The sequence below is a fragment of the Colletes latitarsis genome, chromosome 12 (genome assembly GCF_051014445.1).
Source record: "Colletes latitarsis isolate SP2378_abdomen chromosome 12, iyColLati1, whole genome shotgun sequence".
Taxonomy (NCBI): Eukaryota; Metazoa; Arthropoda; class Insecta; order Hymenoptera; family Colletidae; genus Colletes; species Colletes latitarsis.
Genome location: NC_135145.1, coordinates 18,227,366 through 18,250,571, shown reverse-complemented (window position 1 = coordinate 18,250,571; position 23,206 = coordinate 18,227,366). Strand labels below are relative to the sequence as shown.

General features: G+C 31.8%; 1 protein-coding gene across 4 annotated transcripts in view; it reads left to right on the top strand.

Annotated features, from left to right (window-relative positions):
• The window catches only part of Apkc (protein kinase C iota type), a 33,603-nt gene extending 15,568 nt beyond the window's left edge, over positions 1 to 18,035 (top strand). For all 4 annotated transcript variants that reach the window (XM_076779476.1, XM_076779478.1, XM_076779477.1 and 1 more), the window contains 7 exons: positions 10,916 to 10,966; positions 15,215 to 15,300; positions 16,075 to 16,360; positions 16,483 to 16,935; positions 17,083 to 17,555; positions 17,618 to 17,733; positions 17,813 to 18,035. In XM_076779476.1, the coding sequence (XP_076635591.1) occupies positions 10,916 to 10,966; positions 15,215 to 15,300; positions 16,075 to 16,360; positions 16,483 to 16,935; positions 17,083 to 17,555; positions 17,618 to 17,733; positions 17,813 to 17,900 (1,553 nt within the window). In that variant the 3' untranslated portion in view covers positions 17,901 to 18,035. The remainder of the gene's footprint in view (positions 1 to 10,915; positions 10,967 to 15,214; positions 15,301 to 16,074; positions 16,361 to 16,482; positions 16,936 to 17,082; positions 17,556 to 17,617; positions 17,734 to 17,812) is intronic.
• The last annotated feature ends 5,171 nt before the right edge of the window (positions 18,036 to 23,206 follow it).

The following is a 23,206-nucleotide window of genomic DNA, read 5'->3' as shown; positions in this document are numbered from 1 at the left end:
AAGTAGAAAGTTGAATTTTGTACAAAAAATGGGGCAATCATTTGTCAATAAATAATGTTAAAATGAACTTATCGAAGATCCCCTACGTATTTCTCTAGCTATACTCATGTAGATTAAGAAAAAATTTGTTGTTTTTTTCCAGATACGAATTTGCGTCAGAGTGTCTCAAATTCAAAACACGTTTCGTGAGAATGGCTCCAGCGTCGTTATTTTGCACTATTTTTGAGTAAATATTTTTTTTTTAACACTTAACGACATGGTTAATAACATCGTTCAAATTGCATCTCCAAAAAAAAAAAAATCGCAAAAAAACGCTTTAATTCAGGTTTTTAGAGTGGTCTTACCCCTTAACACCTTTAATACTTTCTTAAAGAGAACGAAAGGATTCATTGACCGACGCAAACGAAATATTTTATAAACAATATTCAGGTGATTACAAGTTATTTATTAATTTTTAGTTGCGTGACTTTTTTTTTTAATTTCAGCTAAGATTTTTTAAAAATTACAAGGATCGTTGTAATGGCTTTAGTAATTCGGTTCTTTTTTTTTATCTATTGTTTTTAACAAGTTAGTAACGTAAAATAGAAGATTCAGCCATTTTTTTTAATTAAATTGTAATAAACTTCTTTTTTAACAAGTTAGTAACGTAAAATGAAAGTACACATGGCAGGTTCAGCCATTTTTGTTGATTAAATGAAAAACGATTGTGACCCCTATTTTAGCCATTTTTTTAAAATAAATCCACATGAAAAATTGCAATATTTCTCTAAATTGTTATGAACTTCTTTTTTAACAAGTTAGTAACGTAAAATGGAAGTACACATGGCAGATTCAGCCATTTTTGTTGATGGTCTCTGTTTCAACCATTTTTTAAAATTAAAGCCACACATAGAAGGTTGCAATATTTCTCTACATTGTTATAAACTTCTTTTTTAACAAGTTAGTAACGTAAAATGGAAGTACATATGGCAGATTCAGCCATTTTTGTTGATGGTCTCTGTTTCAGCCATTTTTAAAAATTAAAGCCACACATAGAAGGTTGCAATATTTCTCTAAATTATTATAAACTTCTTTTTTAATAAGTTAATAACGTAAAATGGAAGTACATATGGCAGATTCAGCCATTTTTGTTGATTAAATGAAAAACGATTTTGACCCCTATTTTAGCCATTTTTTAGAAATAAATCCACATGAAAAGTTGCAATATTTCTCTAAATTGTTATGAACTTCTTTTTTAACGAGTTAGTAACATAAAATGGAAGTACACATGGCAGATTCAGCCATTTTTGTTGATGGTCTCTGTTTCAGCCATTTTTTAAAATTAAATCTCCACGAAAGGTTGCAATATTTCTCTAAATTGTTATAACCTTCTTTTTTAACAAGTTAGTAACGTAAAATGGAAGTACATATGGCAGATTCAGCCATTTTTGTTGAGTAAATGAAAAATGATTGTGACCTCTGTTTCAGCCATTTTTTAAAATTAAAACCACACATAAAAAGGTCACAATATTTCTCTAAATTGATATAAATTTCTTTCGTGCGATTATTTAATTTAAATAAATGTTGAATGTGTGTTCTAAAAAGAAATATAACTAAAATTAAACGGTTCGACTTTTGGGGATTTTTGGGGCAAGTAAATTTTCTATAATACTATTATGGGAAGTATTTTAAAATTATTTTTTCACAGAAATCTCAAAATATGATGTTATACCTTTTTCGAAAAAAATTAAAGTTGAAGAAACATACAATTTTAATTATACAATTTTATTTTAATTTAATATATTTAGGTAAAATTTAAGTAAAAAAGAAAAATTACTTTGTATCTAACTTAAAAATTTTAACGACCACAATAGATATAACCGGAGTAAATAAACTATAGTAACCTGTTTTTGGCCAAGAACATTTTCTATAATACTATTTGGGAAATATTTAAAAATTATTTTTCCATAGAAATCTCAAGATATGATGTTATATTTTAAAAAAAAAAAATTAAAGTTGTAAAGAAAGTACAATTTTAATTTAACTTAACATAAAATTTACATTAAGTAAAAAACACAAATTACATGATTCATTGAAAAATTACTTTGTGTCTAACTTAAAAATTTTAACGATCACAATAGATATAAGTAAACAAACTATAGTAACCTTTTTTCTGAGTGTTGCAGACATTTGTAATTTACTTTTAAATTTTTTCTATAGAAAATATTACATCGTAAAAAAGAATATTGAATTTTTCGGATCTTTTTCCATTAAGCGAGGCAATGTGTGTCGGATGGAATTGCAAAATATTGATCGTGAAGAATACTGTGTTTTCGAGACGGCGGTATGCTAACGTATGTGCTTATCCAATCATCTTTACGTGTCCCCTATTTTATACTCTCAAAAGAATCTCTGCGTCCTACACAAGTATCCGTTTCCTTTTCTTTTTTTTTCCAGTTTTTAAAACGAAGATTTTGCAAATAAAATTTTGCAGCGTTCTTGGAACTCTAACCCGATCGTTTCTATTATTAAAAACGTGAATTTATATTCTACGTGTACGTGCAAGTGATCGAAGGATGTTGAAGGAATACCAAGTATCGAAGTTTATTTTTAATACGGTAAAACTGTTTCCGAAATTTTATTTTCGAATAGCAAGAAATTAATAAAACGTATAATTCAAGATAACGGGGGAGTAACGTTCAAGGATGATTCTAGAAAATGAGTAAAATATTTGGAGCACAAGGAATATTGTTTACAAAAGTTAACTTGTAATACTACTACGAGGAAGAAATTGTTGTGGCTGTTCTTTGCCACCCACGCTGACGTAGTCAACCTTCCTCTGCGAGCAGCAATCTTCGACCCTGTATCCTGCATTGCTGCATTTTGTAAACGTGCCTGACTCTTGGTCCATATGTGTGTGTATGCTAGTACCCGAATAGCGTCGACAATATATTTAACGATTTCGTTGTTCCAAATTTCTCAGAATTATTTTTTCATGTACGTGGTATGAATTATATATGTATTATACAGTGTGTTCGGCCAACCCCGGGAAAAATTTCAATGGGAGATTCTAGAGGCCAAAATAAGACGAAAATCAAGGATACTAATATGTTGATTGAGGCTTCGTTAAAAAGTTATAGAAACATTTCCGGCCACACGGTATATTTTCAGTAATGAATTTTTTTCTCGAAAGTACGTAGGATTTCGGGGGTGTGTGTATTCACCAAAAATTATGATAATTGACCCCCGCAACTGAAAATAATTTTTTCAGAACGATTTGAAACATGTGAAATTTCAGGGAAATCGTTCATTCATGATCAGACATTATATTTTCGATAAGGAATTTTTTTCTCGAAAATGGTGAGGATTTCGGGGGTATGTGTACTCACCAAAAATGATTGTAATTGACCCACGCAACCGAAAATAATTTTTCCAGAATCATTTGCATTTTTTTTTTTTTTTTTTTTTTTTTTTTTTTTTTTTTTTTGTCGAAAAATTTAGGCACCTATCCAAATTTTTTCCTCGAAAATGGTTAGGATTTCGGGGGTATGTCTATTGACCAAAAATGATTGTAATTGACCCCTGCAATCGAAAATAATTTTTCCAGAGTGATTTGAAACTTTTCCGAAAAATTTAGGCACCTCCCCCTGTTGATTCGTCTTAAAAATTCGTTTCTGATATTTAGTAATTTTGTTTGACGCCCTATAGAAAAGTTGTCTAATACTTATTTGTAGGTACCCATGAGCTCTACTTCAGAAAAAAGTTTCATTAAAATATGTTAACTATTGTGGGAGTTATGGCCGTTTGAAAATTGAACCATTTTTATGGGGTTTTTTTCATTTTGCGGGGACAACGACCAACTTTTCGAATATTTTTGCGATTTGTACATATTCTCCATCAAAATACGCGTAGTTTGCTTTTTTAAACATTAAAATCGTCCAATCCGTTCAGAAGTTATGACATTTTAAAGATACGTATGAAATTTCAGGGTAGCATTTCTGGTCAGAAATTATATTTTTGGTGAGGAATTTTTTTCTCAAAACTGGGTAGGATTTCGGGGTATGTGTATTAACCAAAAGTGATTGTAATTGACCCCCGCAACCGAAAATAATTTTTCTAAAACCATTTGCAATTTTGTTCTTTTGTCGAAAAATTTAGGCAACTACACCCTGTCGATTTTTCTTAAAAATTCGTTTCTGATTTTTAGTAATTTTGTTTGACGCCCTATGGAAAAGTTGTCTAATACTTTTTTGTAGGTACCCATGAGCTTGACTTCAGAAAAAAGTTTCATTGAAATATGTTCACTATTGTAGGAGTTATGACTGTTTGAAAATTGGACCATATTTATGGGGTTTTCCTCATTTTGCGAGGTCAAGGATCAACTTTTCGATTATTTTTGGAATTTCTACATATTCCTCACTAAAATACGCGTCGTTTGCATTTTGAAACATTAAAATCGTCCAATCCGTTCAGAAGTTATGACATTTTAAAGATACGCATGAAATTTCAGGGTAGCATTTCTGGCCAGTAATTATATTTTCGGTGAGGAATTTTTTTCTCGAAACTGGGTAGGATTTCGGGGGTATGTTTGTTCACCAAAAATGCTTGTAATTGGCCGCTGTAACTACATATAATTTTTTTAGTATGATTTGACATTTTTTAATTTCGTCTAAAAATTTCAGTACCTACTCGAATTTTTTTCTTGAAAGTGGGTAGGATTTCAGGGGTATATCTATTCACCAAAAATGCTTGTAATTGCCCCCTGTAACTAAATATAATTTTTTTAGTATGATTTGAAATTTTTTAATTTCATTTTTTAATAACTTTTTACCAAAGCCTCAATCCAGAAATTGATATTCTTGATTTTCGTCTTATTTTGGCGTCTAAAATCTCCCATTAAAATTTTTCCCAGGGTTAGCCGAACACCCTGTATAACGCATTTTGTCCTAGATCGAACGTACCTTGTGAACACTCGTACATCTACCATCGAAGAGCTTTCCCTTTTAATATTTGAAGGTCAAACTGAGTTGTTTCTGAGAAGAACAAATATTGCAACACAAAAATTCTGATCCTTTATCAAGCATTTGCTTCATACTATACCAGGCATATTTCTTTTTAGATGCAACGGTAAACAAACATATCGACAGAGACTAGTATGTGGAGAATTACGGAAAACACGAAAGAAGTATACCTATTGAACGACTGAGCAAACATAATGCACAAGTTTGTTTTGATTACTTTTATACAACGTCTGAATTCTGAAATATATTTGATTTTTTTAAAATAGCGCTTGAACGAAGCTTCTGATATTTTAATCGAATCACAAATATACTTAAATTCTTTTTATATATTATGCCTTACGTAAGTACGATCCTTTCAGCGGAAAATATAAAAGCACTTCATAAAATTAATCATTAAATACTATTGCGTAAGCGGAATAACAAAAACAAATATTTTAAAAGTTTACAATCAGCATTTGAAAGTATTAGTATAGATTACATTGAAGCCCCAATAAACAATATTCAATGACAGTTGGAAGCAATAGTTTAAACAAAAGGAAACAATACTAAATAATTGATCATAAATTTATTATGTATTCTTTTATGTGGTCACTTATTTTGGTCTCTTCACAATTAGTAGACTTGGTCATTAAACGTAATTTATTTATTCAGAAATATAAGCATTAATTTCAATTATTTACTAAATAAAACTTATATGTATATACAATAATAGTACCATGTCGACTAAAATTCATCTTTATCTATTTCCATTACCTGTCCACTCAATTTGATCCTTTACAAGGCTTATAAAATCAATTGTATCCTTTAACAAGGCTTATAAAATCAATTGTATCCTTTAACAAGGCTTATAAAATCAATTTTATCCTTTAACAAGGCTTGTAGACTTCATAGACTTGAATAAAAGTTATAACCAATTTCAGATAACAAAATGTATTGAAAATAGGTAACCGTTATAACAAATGATAGAACAAGTCATTTTTAACACCCCCTCGTGTACATCTACCGGGGATCACCGGTTTCTATCAATTCAAAAATAGTAGCTAACGCTATCATAATACGTTCACCTTGTACTATACAGTTTTTATATACAAAATTTTGTTCTGTGTTGTATAAACAAAATGTAACTGAAGTTTTCAATCAACGATAGATTATCAATTGCTGCATCCTGCAGTATAGAATTAGACTTATAAATTATATCAATGCCTAGAATAAAATTATGCTAGAAGCACTATGTTCTACCAATCGGAAGACGCATTGTTACAATTTCAATGCCTCCGTATGTACGATGCGACACACGTGAAATCGTAGTACTACCATTGATCTAATTGATCTATGGAAATTTACTGTGGCATGATTCCGCTTATCTGTCATATTGTCGTATTTGTTTTCTTTTTCATTGTATGTCAATACAGTGTTTACTCGAAAATAGATGATATTGACGGTCGTTGCTATTCGTTGCACTAGGCACATCTATTGTTTATTCTCGTTTTACAGAAAGTCGTATCTTCAAATATGGAAAGTCTATGCAATGTACGAAACGAGAACTATATTTCTAGAATTCTCTAACGACAAAACAACTGTTTCTTCGGGTCTTTAAAAGTGTATGTATACATCGTACGAGAATAAAGATTAAGATGTCGATTTGAAGTTTTGCATAGTTTTAAACGTACTACCTCCTTCTGGTGGATTTGCTCTTCCTAAATCATATTTCATAAGCCTTGTTAAAGGATCAAATTGAGTGGACAGGTAATGGAAATAGATACCAACGAAGTTTAGTCGAAACAGTATTATTATTGTATATACAGGGTGTTCGACAAACCCTGGGAAACATTTTAATGGGGAATTCTAGAGGCCAAAATAAGACGAAAATTAAGAATACCAATTTGTCGATGGAGGCTTCGTTAAAAAGTTATTAACGTTTAAAGTTCCGCTCGTACTGAATTTTTTTCTCGAAAATGCACAAGATTTCGGGGGTATGTCTATTCACCAAAAATGATTGTAATTGACCCCCGCAACCGAAAATAATTTTTCCAGAACGATTTGAAACATGTGAAATTTCAGGGGAATCGTTCATTCACGATCAGACATTATATTTACGGTAAAGAATTTTTTTCTCAAAGGTACGTAGGATTTCGGCGGTATGTGTATTCACTAAAAATGGTTCTACTTGACCCCAGGACTTAAAAATAATTTTTTCAAAAAGATACGAAACTTTTTTTTTCGCTGAAAAATTAGGCACCTTTTCGAATTTTTTTCTAGAAATTGCGTACGATTTCGAGGGTATGTTTAGTGACAAAAAATGATTGTGATCGACCCCAGCAAACGAAAATAATTTTTTTAGAACGAATTGAATGTTTTCTATTTCACCGAATTTCAGGGGAATCACTATTCTTGGTCAGACATTGTATTTTCGGTAAAGAATTTTTTCCTCGTAAGTGCGAACGTTTCAAAGATATGTGTATTCACCAAAAATGGTTCTACTTGACCCCAGGACCTAAAAATAATTTTTTCAGAACGATTTGAAATTTTTTTTTTTCGCCGAGAAATTTCAGCAGCCACCCCTTGTGGATTTTTCTTAAAAATTTGTTTTTCATCTTTAATAAACTTGTTTGAAGATCTACGGGAAAGTTGTCTAATACTTTTTTATAGGTACTCATGGGCTCTGCTTAAAAAAAAAATTTCAATGAGATACTTTTACTATTGTAGGAGTTATGGCCGCTTGAAAATTGGACCAGTTTAAACTTATTTTAAACTTATAAAATTAAAACTTATAAGAACACAAGTAGAATGGTGTGAAGAGAGGTAAAAAGTAAAAGGGAAACGAAGATTAGTTACACCTTTGGAACTATGCAACCAGTAGTCATTAGGACGTACAACTGGAACAGGTCTGATTGGTGACCAGTCAACCACGACATGAGCTCCGGTGATTGGTGACCAATGATCCATAACGCATCTTAAATAAACTCAAACCATACGAGACACACACGCACACACCGATATCAGTGTGTCGTCTGACCACAAAAGAACGATAGGGGAAAATTTAGTGGACAGGTAATAGAAATTGTTACCAATAAAGTTTAATCGAAATAGTACTACTGTTATATACTTAACTTTTCTTTATTACACAGGGAGATTCCAGAGGGCAAAATAAGACGAAAATCAAGAATATCAATATGTTGATTGAGGTTTCGTTGAAAAGTTATTAAAAAATTAAATTAATAAAATTTCAAATCGTTCACGGAAAAATTATTTTCGGTTGCCGGGGTTAATTACAATCATTTTTGGTGAATACACATACCCCCGAAATCCTGCACACTTACGAGGAAAAAATTCTTTACCGGAAATACAATGTCTGACCATGAATGATGATTCCCCTGAAATTCGGTGAAATAGAAAACATTCAATTCGTTCTGAAAAAATTATTTTCGGTTGCTGGGGTCGATTATAATCATTTTTGGTCATTGCACATACCCCCGAAATCCTACGAACTTTCGAGAAAAAAATTCCTTACCAAAAATCTAATGTGGAGTCAGAAATACTACCCTGAATTTTCATGCGTATCTTTAAAATGTCATAATTTTTGAACGGTTTGGAGGATTTTAAAGTTTAAAAATGCAAACAACGGGTATTTTGATGCAGAATATGTAGAAATTTCAAAAATATCCGAAAAGTTGTTCCTTAACCCAGTAAAGTGAGAAAACCCCCTAAAACTGGTCCAATTTTCAAACGGCCATAACTCCTACAATAGTAAAAGTATCTCATTGAAATTTTTTTTTGAAGCAGAGCCCACGAGTACCTACAAAAAAGTATTAGACAACTTTCCTGTAGATCTTCAAACAAGTTTATTAAATTGAAAAACAAATTTTTAAGAAAAATCCATAAGGGGTAGCTGCTGAAATTTGTCGGCGAAATAAAAAAAATTTCAAATCGTTCTGAAAAAATTATTTTTAGGTCCTGGGGTCAAGTAGAACCATTTTTTGTGAATACACATATCTCTGAAAGCTTCGCACTTATGAGGAAAAAATTCTTTACCGAAAATACAATGTCTGACCAAGAATAGTGATTCCCCTGAAATTCGGTGAAATAGAAAACATTCAATTCGTTCTAAACAAATTATTTTCGTTTGCTGGGGTCGATCACAATCATTTTTGGTCAATAAACATACCCTCGAAATCCTACGCAATTTCTAGAAAAAAATTCGAAAAGGTGCCTAATTTTTCAGCGAAAAAAAAAATTTTATATCTTTCTGAAAAAATTATTTTTAGGTCCTGGGGTCAAGTAGAACCATTTTTGGTGAATACACATACCTCCGAAATCCTACGTACCTTTGAGAAAAAACTTCTTTACCGTAAATATAATGTCTGATCATGAATGAACGATTCCCCTGAAATTTCATATGTTTCAAATCGTTCTGGAAAAATTATTTTCGGTTGCGGGGGTCAATTACAATCATTTTTGGTGAATAGACATACCCCCGAAATCTTGCGCATTTTCGAGAAAAAAATTCAGTACGAGCGGAACTTTAAACGTTAATAACTTTTTAACGAAGCCTCCATCGACAAATTGGTATTCTTGATTTTCGTCTTATTTTGGCCTCTAGAATCTTCCATTAAAATTTTTCCCAGGGTTGATATACTTCCCAGTTATTTTTATAAGTTCATCCTGCTCAAATAAACGGTACTCGAACGTTTCGATTAGGCGAGCAGCTTCGACGAACATCATTAAAAAAAATTGCTAAAAATGTATGCTAATTGAGATAGGGCGTAAGCGTAATTTCAAGTTGTCACGCGAAATGTAATGGCTGAGATCGAAAAGAACATTGTATCCACTCGTATTCGTCGAGAGACTTTGCCGATAAGCGATAACACGATCAATTGAATTCAATGTTATTCGTTATCGGGCCGCGTTTTATGATCAAGTTACGGAATAAAAGTAACAGTACAGGATATACTAGCGGCAAGCAATGACTTTCAAAAATAGATTGTTATCTATACAGATTGGTAAACGTAAGTACAGTCGGTTGGCGCTGCTTTTTTACCATCCAGTCAGCCGCCATAGTCAATCATAAGTGGATGTCACAAGCTTATACCAACGCTGTATGCTGTAACGATGCATTGTTTGTGTTCGTAATCATGTTTACACTTGGATACGATATACAAATCACGTATTAAATATTCCATGCTTTAAAAGTTATATTTAAAGCGTACAAATGTGTTCGTAGCGATTACAGGCGTATTGAACATTGTAAACGTAAATAGAAGTATAAATCAGGCATTCTAATCGCAACTCGTACCGCAAACCGAGTTATCAACAAAATGTTATTTGTAATCCGTAGTAACGATAAAGGTTACTCAGATAATTGTTACATGCGATAATCAGACATTATAATCGATTCACCAGAATTATCATCCGCCTTACCCCGCCAAGATTATCACTGTACCCGTAACTAAGTATGAGCAAACGGTATTTGAATCCGTCAACGAGCGTTACCAGAAAATGTGGGACCTTTTTCAGGATCAATTCATCGATCGTAAAGTCTTTTAATATCTTTCAATCCGAGTATTTGTTGCCCCTAGACGCAACCGCTTGAATCTCAATTCGTCGCGCCTCTGAGTTCACCTCTTCATCGATTTGTAATAAAATTACGCGGCGATATTTAAAAAATTCATCATCCGTAGATTTTTGGAACATAGAAAACATGAAAAAGCGAAATACTTCTGTTCGATAAATAATGTTCTGTAAAAAACAAAATAAGACGAGATCTTATGGTTGCTATGGTAATATGCATATGTATGCTTAAACATTTGTTTTTTAACTCTTTCGAGGAGCAGCATAAAATGTAGTATTAATCAGAATGATTCTCGATAGAGAAAAACACGATTCGTAAATGAAAAAGTGTTTTGTTTTTGTTGCAGTTTTTCCTAACGTGCCGCCTGCACCAGGGATGCCATGTCAGGGAGAAGACAGTGAGTTTCACCTACGACAGTAATAATATAAACTTGTAATACACACACGCACACTAGCCAGCGAGTTATGCGATTAACAATAAGTTTATCACAAGGTCTGGCTAACATTCGTACAACGACGATTACGATTGGATCTTTGGTGTATCGTTTCTTTTATGGACGCTTCTTTCTCTTCTTTTGACGTTATTGCCGCATTTAAATTGAGTAGAATTTACTTTGTTTCGTTTCTCATGAAACATTGCCGAGCTTACCGCTAATTATCATCATTTACATCTAAATGCATAACGATAAATTAACGCCGCGGTTTAGAAAAAGTATTCACTGTTGGACAGAATGATACGGCACCGTTTTACACGTTAAAAGTTTCATGTACAGTGACTGTCACTTAAAATCGTACATCTAGCGGTTCAGCCGATATTCTTTTTAATAAAACATGAAAATTGTATTAAATTGTTGGAACTCGTATAGAGGTATATGTATAACATACAACACAAAAAACTTTTAGTAATACTCAGCAAATTAAACAAAATTTTAGGTTACGTATGAAACTTAGCTATCAATAAAAATCGTACACTGTTGGTAGCATTGGAAATCCGGTGAATCCCCAATTGCTTTTGTGCAACAATGCTTAACAACGATTGAATCTAGTTGATTTAGTAGCATTCTGATTGTTGTATGCGTTGTTCTGCTACAAAATCAATAAAATAGACTTAAAATGCGACAAAATACAGTAGCAGAGTTAGTTATTTATCACTATAAAAACAAAAGAAGTTATAATGAAATTAGTAAAATTATTAATCAAAGTAGAAGCACAGTTCAATGTAGAATAAAACGATACAAAGAAGAGGACTGTGTAGTGAATAAATTAAAAGAGAGGTCTGATAAAATCGTACACTGTTGGTAACATTGGAAATCTGGTGAATCTCCAATTATTTTTTGTGCAACAATGCTTAGCAACGATTGAATCTAGTTGATTTAGCAGCATTCTGATTGTTGTATGTGTTGTTCTGCCACGAAATCAACAAAATAGACTTAAAATACAACAAACTACAGTAGAGGAGAATTAGTTATTTATTACTACAAAAATAAAAAAAGTTATAATGAAATTAATAAAATTATTAATTGAAGTAGAAGCACAGTTCAGTGTATAATAAAATGATACAAAGGAGAGGACCTTGTAATGAATAAATTAAAAGAGAAGTCTGATAAGAAACTGAATATCAGGAATGAACGATTGTTAGAAAAATTAAGAATGATTTGAGGATTAGTGCTTCAAAATTAGCATCAGAAGTTGAAAAATATTTAAATAAGAAAGTAAGTGACTCAACCATTAGAAGAGTATTAAGAAAACAGAAGTATCATGGTAGAGTTGCTCGAAGGAAGCTGTTCATAAGTTTGTAAAATGGGAAGAAGAGGTACGAGTTTGCTAAAAAGTATATAAAGGAACAGTTTGCTTTTTGGAAAAATGTAATTTTTACTGACGAATCGAAATTTAATATCTTTGGTTTGGATGGAAGAGAAATTGTATGGAGAATATCAAATACAGCTATGGATATTAAAATCTCAGAGTGACAGTTAAATTTGGCGATGAGTCTCAAATGATCTCTGGCATTGGAAATTTGGTATTTATTGATAATATAATGGATAAATGGTCGTATTTGAGTATATTAAAAAATAATTTAAGAGAAAGTGCCGAAAAAATGGGAATTTTAAACGATTTTCAATTCTACACTGACAACGATCCGAAGCACAATTCTTATGTAGCAAAAAGTTGGCTATTGTATAACTGCCCCAAAGTTCTTCAAACGCCCCCACAATCTCCTGATATCAATGTTATAGAACATATTTTGACCGAATTGGACAAAAAAATAAGATTACACAATATTACAAACAAGGAAAGCCTTAGAAAAGCTTTTCAAGAAGAATGGTCGAAAGTAACACCTGAATTTTGTGAGAATTTAGTAAAATCAATTCCTCAACAACTGTAAAGTATTCAAAATGCATTTAGTTACCCAACTAAATATTAATATAAACAATTTTTATTATATATTATTCTAAAACTGTATTTTATTTCCTCTGTACGATTTTTACTGACAGCTAAGTTTCATACGCAACCTCAGATTTTATTTAATTTACTGAGTATCACTAAAGGTTTTTTTATATTGTTGTTATGTATCAAATAAAGAAGCATTACGCTATATGCCTCTATACGAGTTTCAATGTAGTACAATTTTCATGTTTTATTGAAAAAATATCAGCGGAACTACTAGGTGTAAAATGACAGTCACTGTATATTTGGTAAAATCTTAAAGTTATTATGAATAAACTACATAATAAGTGAGAGACTTTTGTTTAAGGCTATGCATTAATGTGAACAAACAAAGCCAAGAGGCTTAGTCTGCTCGAATTAGTCTGTTAAAAACATTTCAAGTGTATAGATCTGTGCAAGTCTATTCGGTAGAAATTACTTGTTAATAGATAGTTTTTAAATATTGAATTACTTTCTAGATCTTAAAATTGGAAAAGTGTTAAGATTAAAATACTCCAGTTAAAGTTCAATGGAAAAAGTCAAATACAAATTGCAAAAGAATTAAAAAGAAATCGATTTGTTATACAAAATTTGTTTAAAAATCCCCAGAAATATGGGGAAAAGAAGTCAAAGAGAAGGTCTGCAGCGTTTCTTCAAAGGGGGAAATATTAACTTTAAGATCAGCATTGAACTTCAGACTTGTACCTTAACAAATTACTAAAAATTTTAGTGTTAACGTATCTATTAAAGCAGTAAAAATAATGAACAAAGCAACTCACTTAAAACGGATAAAGTCTTTTATAAAACTGTTTTAAATTCGGCTACGGAGCATATTTGATGGAAAAAACTGAACTTGGATGGTCCAGATGGATACAAATAGTATGTTCACGATTTTAGGAAGAAATAAAGGGTTTTAAATCACTGTTACCATGTGGGCAAGTATTGGCTATAAAGAAAAGACTAAAGAATAGTGTTAGCTACTTAAATTTAATTAAGAAACAAACAGAGACCTATGCTTGCAAAATTTTTAAAAAACATACATATATTTCAGGAGGATAATGCAAGTTTGCATAGTAAAAAATTATTTTGAAGTGGAAAATATAAGGATTTTAAATTGGCTTGCAAGATCTGACCTAAATACTGAACGTTTGGGGTAAACTAAGCAGGAGATTGTATGGAGGTTGAAAGCAGTATAACCCAGTGTCTGAATTAAAATTTTCAATCTTAGAATCTTGGAAAAGCTTGGATCAAAATTATATAAGAAAATTACATAGAAGTTTACCAGAAAGAATGATCCAAGTGGTAAAATATAAAAGACAGTCCACAAATTACTAGAATTTTAAGAAACTATGTAATTTTATTTAATTCCAATACTTTTGTTAGTTATATTCAAAATAACATTTTGTCGTAAATTTCATTTTTTTCCATAAATAACAAATGGACAATTTATTTTATATTTTAGTAAATTATGTCAAAGTTAGTATTTTATTTCGTTATATATTCGTTTTAAACGAAAATGTCTTGAGGAATGCAGTGTCGCCACCTATGAGACCGATCCGAATGGGACTTCCCCGCGCGACGATTAATACGTTCGCTGCACTCGATGATGTTACATGCCTTTTTCATTTTCTAAAAGTTACACTATGTAGTTTTAAAGTATTATTAAAGTAATAATAAGTCTATGAATACATTCGTGTTAATAGTAGTCTTATCCAAACCATAACAAATGTACAAATGTACATTAACATAAGAGATGTTAATTTCCAAAAATCTTGAGGTGCCTCATTGTTCTGTCCACCAGTATACCATACTCGATTTCCAGTTTAAACATCGCGGGTTTCGCGATCGAGATGATCTTATCGTGTTTACAAACGATCCAAGTTACTTGTCTCGTCCTTCTAAAGATTATTCGTTAGTTTCGACGAGCGAAAGTATGGAAGGACTCAAGCCAATTGCAGTACTTTTACTGCAGGCTTTTCAGTGCGGTATTCCAACGTAAATCAATTCATGTTTTACCTTATATCTACAAAAATACGTTATAAAAGAATATTCTCGTAATTTCTAACAAAAACACCGTATAAATAAATCTGCAATTGCGACGGTTTCGCGCTTGATTATTTTAGAGTTATATTCCGGAAAGAGCGAAGACATCGAAGCAGACATTCAAGACATACTCTATCTCTTCTTTTGTGATATTTATGTTTTTTCATTTTCCAAAGGAAGCATCTACAGACGCGGCGCACGTAGATGGAGGAAGCTGTACCGGGTGAATGGTCATATATTTCAAGCAAAACGTTTCAATCGGGTAAGCATCATATTTCATTCAATTATTTGCTCGACTTGCTTTCTTTTTCCTCGTTTCGCTGTTCTTAATATACTTTCACACATTCTGTCCCTTCTCGTTGTGCCCAAACTTCATCCGCTACACATTACATTCTCAAAACAATGTTTTCTGTTAGATAGATTAATTCCTGATAAAAGAGAACTTGCTGGCTAGTAGTCTCCAGGAATCATTCTGTGTTTGTCCGGTGTATCCAGTTTTAATACTAATCTTTCTTCGCGGTAAAATGAGAGTGGTGTCAGTCAATATTACCGGTAAAAATTTAAAAGATAGGTACACGAACAGTACAATAGATAGTATCGCAAAGAATCGTCAAAATATTTGAAGAAGGGAAAAATAGAAGGAAGAACAACGAAAAGGATTGCTATATTTGGATCGAGATGAAGAAGAGAAAGATATTGGAAGAAGAAAGAGAAAAAAGTGTATAAAATTGAAGGGGAAGGATGAAAATTTGTGAGAGAATGTAAAGTACAAATGTTTAGGAGGAAAAATAGATGGTGACGCAGGAATAGAAGAGACGGTAGGAATAAGTTAGTAGTTACAATTATAAAATAAATTATCGAGAATCCGTGGAGAGACAATTACATGATACATAATAGCGTACAGTGGTATGGTTATCGGTAGCAAAATGACTGTATTTCCCAATATTATTTTGACTTACACCATTCTCGTTCAAAGAACCTCTTTTTCGAAACGAACTACTTGTTTTGTTTATTAATGTTTTCTTAACTTTCACAGCGAGCGTTTTGCGCCTTCTGTCAGGATCGGATTTGGGGATTAGGAAGGCAGGGGTTCAAGTGCATTCAGTGCAAGTTACTCGTTCACAAGAAATGTCACAAGGTGGTACGTATGCCATGCTTGAATATACAGCAACAGCAGCAGCAACAGACCCCGAGTACGGAATCGCAGACAATCGACAGAAATGGTGATCAACTGCAGCTTGATTCCGTACAATGTAGCCTGTTAACTCACCCCGAAGATGAAATCTCAGAGTCGCCAATTATAGAGGAGCATTCGCGCAATCGTAAGAATACAATCTCTTGTTCGCAGATTTTAAGTGAAATTAAATAATCCTTTTTCATAAAACTAAATTGTTACAAGGCTATTGTAGAATTAAACGAATGCTTATGGGATGTTTGCTTGTAGGAACCGGTAGCGAAGAAAGGGAGGAACTGCCCTTGGACACGCTAAACGATGCGGATAATTCGAATGATATGCAGAGGCAGTATTCGTTAAACGATTTTGAATTGATTAGGGTAATTGGTCGTGGTTCCTACGCGAAGGTTTTGATGGTAGAACTGAAGCGTACAAAAAGGATTTACGCTATGAAAGTAATAAAGAAAGCTTTGGTAACGGACGACGAGGACATCGATTGGGTTCAGACGGAAAAGCACGTGTTCGAAACTGCTTCGAATCATCCTTTCCTCGTGGGGCTGCACTCGTGTTTTCAAACGCCTTCCCGTCTGTTCTTCGTGATCGAGTTTGTACGCGGCGGCGATCTTATGTTTCATATGCAGAGACAACGCCGACTTCCGGAGGAGCATGCTCGATTTTATGCAGCTGAAATTAGCCTGGCGTTGAACTTTTTACACGAGAAAGGTAAAAGAGAAACTCCCTCATGGAGAAGAACCTCGTTAGAGCAAATTAAACATTGTATTCTTAAAGTTACGGAAGTTTTCCACGTATCTAATAACATTTAAATAATCGATGTAAGTATATAAATTAATTCGTCATTTTTCTGTGCAGGTATTATATACAGAGACTTGAAGTTGGATAATGTACTACTCGATCATGAAGGACACGTTAAATTGACTGATTACGGAATGTGCAAAGAAGGCGTTCGAGAAGGCGATACGACCGCCACGTTTTGCGGCACTCCAAATTATATTGCGCCTGAAATATTGCGGGGTGAAGATTATAGTTTCTCTGTAGATTGGTGGGCGCTTGGAGTACTGCTGTACGAAATGCTTGCAGGTCGCAGCCCGTTCGACATTGCGGGCGCGTCCGAAAATCCAGATCAGAATACCGAAGACTATCTGTTCCAAGTTATTTTGCAGAAGACGATTCGGATACCAAGATCGTTATCGGTTAAAGCAGCTTCTGTTCTTAAAGGTTTCCTTTGCAAAAATCCTAACGAAAGATTAGGCTGCGGCAAAAGGCCAACTGCTTTTCTAGATATCGTTGCTCATCCCTTCTTCAAAGCGATCGACTGGGAAATGGTAATTAATCATTATCCGCAAAGTGTTTGGAATAATAATTATTTATACGTTGAATATTGCAGTTGGAGCAGAAACAAGTTACGCCACCTTATAAACCGCGTTTAAATTCTGATCGTGACCTAGCTAATTTCCCGCCAGAGTTTACAGACGAACCGGTACATTTAACGCCGGACGATCCGTAAGTTTCATAAGTACGACGCTATATTAAATTAAAGGAATAAGTAAATTTAACGAAGTAAATAATGAATGTTTTACAGGAGAGTGATCGATAAAATTGATCAAAGTGAATTTGAGGGCTTCGAATACGTGAACCCGTTACTTATGTCTCTGGAAGACTGCGTGTGACAAGAACCGCTTGTTATTGTGCAACATCACAATCAAAATCAGCAACAATTACAGCAGTGTTACATGTATGAGTTACAAGACAAACTTGCGAAGCTTCGAATCGATCCTCTATTTAACATCGGCTCGAGGAGCCGAGGTTACCATAATAACGTTTTTTTAATGACGTACTCCGAAGAAAACGAGAACGACAATAATTATAACGAATATCGGTTATCGCCACCTTTTCCATTCCGATACGAAAGTCCGTTATACTCAAGTTCTCTAAGTATCACAGAGGTTACTTACGGCTCTAGCAATAACAATGAGATCATTAGTAACTACGATGAACAGAATTATGACGACGAGGAAGATGAAAGTCCAAAGAAAGGACTCTTAAAGCAAATGTTTTGCCTTCCATTAAATTAAGCTAAATAAGGCTTGTTTAATAATACAAGATTGCCTCTAATCGATAGTTGATATAAATTTTGTAGATTGCAAGAGATATGGAACCTGTAACAACGTTAAAGTTTACAGAATCCTCGTATTAAGTATCGAAAAAAAGTATTTAATTTAACGCCACTTGTTATACGGTCGTGTTGATTCTTCTTTCACATGGTGCTGCAATTAAGCGTATTAATGGGTATTATTTTCAGTTAATTTTAGATGAGAAATGAATTAAAACAAAAAAATGTACCTGACTGCTTCGATTAATCTCGTAGATAATATGTCATTCCGTTATGCAGTCGTTCTATTAATAATTACAAGCATTATACGATCTAATATATCGCTTGCATGAACGTATTCACTGAAACAATAGCAACAATATATTTCTAACGAACTAATATCTATTTAAGGAGAACACTGTATATTATAGATTAATTACGTATTAAAACAATACAGCAAACGTAAGTATATTCCTAAAGAAACTAATTTTTTTCTACATTTCATTCTTCAATTTTTTTATACAGACTGTTTGATGCTACGATAATAGTATTAAACACTTTTAAAAAAGAAACTGTTGATGACAATGTATATTAAAGAAATCTTAATCACATCACAATGTAGTAGTATACATTTTTTCAAATAATTTTCTTCGTGGATTACGTGCTTCGAGGACGTAAAAGTTAAACAGTAAATAATTTTGGTATACGTTCTTCTTACGAATGAAATTATTTTCACTTTTTTCACGATATTTACAAGTAACTTATTAGATTCTGGCTGGCGTCTTTAAAAATAACAAAAGAAAGAAATTGCACAAAATTACGATCTTATCTTTTTCGTAGTTTAAATAATCTGATTTCAATCGAGACTATGATAATATAATCTGATGCTATATGTGCTTAGAATAAAATTTTTCCACTGCTATATCTTTTTTTATCCATTGTCCAATTTTAATTATTACAGTTATGTGTTATGAAAGAAGCTGCGACCTTCGACGAATAACATTGTTTTTGTTACCACATTTTTTCATAATATAAGTTAAGAAACAAGATTGAAAATAGATTTTCATTTAATTTTAGTTGCTAAACGAACACCATATAAACCTTAATATTTGTAAACTTCTAAATAACGTTAATGTGATTGGGAATACTGTAGAATAACAAGTACATTTAATTATTGAATGTATTTACATCTTACATAAGAATTTGAACATATGTTAAGGATAATACAAAACGCTTCCGGATGAAATATTTAATTAATAAAAAGTACGTGATTTTGTGCAATTTTGTAATTCTTTACGTTTGTTTTTTTTGTTTCGTTTTCTAATCGATACATTTTACCAAAATTATTTACTGCGAATAATTGTTCGTTCCTATGATTACGATAAATATAGGAAAATGTTACAAATCTTGATAAAGAATCTAGATAATTATAAAGGTTCGACATGAAAATTAGGATAATTTGAACAGAATTTAGAATAAGGACACACACGAAAATAAAATTGCCAAAATGCATTATATCAAAGAAGTTTTGTGCAAAATTAATAATTTTCCTGAAATTCTTACATGCCAGATATGTATACTATATTATGCAGAGTGAGACATTTCGATTATCATGAATTCAAACTAGCACCGTTGAATTGAAAGAATTTAAATAGAATTTATGTTAAAGTTTACAAATTGCACAACCGATTCGTTGCATATTCCCGAACGAATAAGATAATTCAACAAAGGTGTAAAGTAACTAAAGTAACTTAATAAATGTAGTATTTTTTTAAAAAAAATGCAATAATTAAAAAGACATGTTTATAGATTATAACGAACAAATATTTTAATTGAAAATCTTAAACGTTAAATTTCCTTATTATAATTACTGCGATCGCTGTTTGGTATCAAATATAGTTTTATTATTTTCTATTCTTTTTTTTGTAAAAATATCGACTAAACGTCTGTACCTTTTATATAATGTCGATGTGCGTATTTATATTAAATCTTCCTTGTCTGAAAGCTGCAGAGTATTTTAGTATAATTTTATAACGTCGTAGAAATTAATTGATTAAGCATTCCATATGAATTTAATTATCGAGAATTAATAAATTTTCCATTATTATGGTTTGAAGTATTATATACGTATATTAATAAATAAGTTTATCCATAATGAACTGTTATGTTAGTTTGCATATTTATCTTGGATAGTGGAAATAAAAAAAAGAATATAACTTATTATATATATACATATATAGTCGATATAAAATATTTTTGTAGTTGTAATCGTAATGTTCTCATTAATTTTATTGAAACGACGATCTGAAAAATAGTACTATCTTCTCTAAATTCATTAACGAGTAAATAGAATGTATTGTTACATTATTCAACAATTGTTTATCGTTCTCAGCAACGAATATACATTTGTATAGAAGTAAAACATATCAATGGGGACTCGGAAAAAAGATACAATTTTTAAAATAGTAGTAAAGGATACGATGCAAATTATAACACGTTAATGTAACGAAAATTTACTAATTTTAATTAATATTAGCGGTGATATGAATTACGTTGTTCGTTTATTTGAAATTTAATAATGTTAACGTTAATACTATATCTTCCGCAAGAGATAAGGCTTTTTAACCGATATCGTTCATAAAAAAAAAAAAAACATTATTTCTGTTTCACTTTAAGTGCCTCGCCCTGTATACTAAATGTATATATATTTATGCATGTATATAGATCCAAAAAAAAATGATTGTAATTCGTTCGAATTACATAAATATTACTAATACATGTGTATAATTTTAATATTTCGTAACAAAAAAATTGTAATTATTTTATAATACGGTAAAATTCGATTGTCATTTGCTGAAACGAAATTGAAACGCGAAAATTTGTTACTCGTATTCCGTTTTCGTTGTAATTACTTCCACGAGTATCGATAATTAATTATCTAAAATAAATATTTTCCATGTGTCAGAAACTATGTTCCACATGGCAGTTCCATAAATATATTTAAAAAATATATATTAATGAAAATAACAGTATAGAATGAAAAGTACGTTATTTAAATATTAAATGAGAAAAAAAAACACTGTTAGCGCTTAAAATAAAAGAAGATGAAGGATACTTGTTATCATTTATCCAGGGTGTTCGGCCACCCCTGGGAAAAATTTTAATGGGGGATTCTAGAGGCCAAAATAAGACGAAAATCAAGAATACCAATTTGTTGATGGAGGCTTCGTTAAAAAGTTATTAACGTTTAGAATTCCGCCCGTACTGAATTTTTTTCGCGAAAATGCGCAAGATTTCAGGGGTATGTCTATTCACCAAAAATGATTGTAATTAGCCCCCGCAACCGAAAATAATTTTTCCAAAACGAAACAAAATTTTTTGACGAAAACAAAAAATTTCACAATTCGAATTTTTTTCTAAAAAGTGGGTAGGATTTCGGGGGTATGTGAAATGACCAAAAATGATTGTAATTGACCCCCGTAACTGAAAATAATTTTTCCAAAACGATTTGAAATTTTATTTTTCTGTCGAAAAATTTCACACCTCGAATTTTTTTCTAGAAAGTGGCTAGGATTTCAGGGGCATGTCTATTCACCAAAAATAATTGTAATTAGCCCCTGCAACCGAAAATAATTTTTCCAAAACGATTTGAAATTTTTTTTTCCGTCGAAAAATTTCATACATTCTCGATATTTTTTCTAGAAAGTGGGTAGAATTTCGAGGGTATGTGTAATGACTAAAAATGATTGTAACTGACCCCCGCAAACGAAAATAATTTTTCCAAAACGATCTGAAATTTTTTTTTTCCGTCGAAAAATTTCACATCTCGAATTTTTTTTTAGAAAGTGGGTAGAATTTCGAGGGTATGTGTAATGACTAAAAATGATTGTAATTGACCCCCGCAACCGAAAATAATGTTTTCAAAACGATTTGAAATTTTTGAGTTTAATTGTTAATAACTTTTTAACGAAGCCTCAATCAAAAAATTGATATTCTTGATTTTCGTCTTATTTTGATCTCTAGTATATCCCATTAAAATTTTTCCCAGGAGTGGCCGAACACCCTGTATACATATATACATATATATATATATGAGGAATTTTAAAGCAATTTATACGTTGTTATTTAAAAGTCAGTTTTCCATTGAAATAACTGTCGATTAAAGCAGTGTTGGCCAGCATAGAGGCCCTCTGCTTGCTTCCTCTTTTAATAATTATCGCGCGATATTAAAAAGGCGATCATAAACTAGGTACCAACTAATTAACAAACACCACACGCAGCCGTGTTTTGTACAGTGTTTGCCTTCCGGGGCGACGGCTTTGGTCAACACTGGATTAAAAAGCAAGTTGTTTAATAATGCAATTGTTAATAACGATCAGTAATTGAAAACGAATCGTATAATTGAGACGAAAAATAGGAGATTTATGTAGTGCGTTTTATTTATAATAAAAATACGAAGACAAGAAGTAGAAATAAATGGAATATCAGTCGTTAAACTGATGTAAAAAGCTGACTAACGAATAAATCAAGCTTTCCTTTTGTCCCCTGTTCTGAGGAATATTAACCCATATTAAAACGTTATAACGTATAAATACTGTCAATGAAATTTTTAATTTATGTTTCACGATTGGCAGTCATTCGATTCTGTACATTAATAAATATTAATAATAATATAACTCTATATTGGCAAACGAATATTTCATTAATACTGAGAATGTAAGTTTTTTTTCGGGATCTAAAGAACGTTTAGAATCTGGGCGTTTTGGAAAATTAATTTTCTTTTTATAAAGTTATATAAAGTTAAATAATTTTATTGACAATCGATACATATTTTTTCAAATGAAACAAGCGAAATTGTCAATATATTATTTTAGTTATTATTAT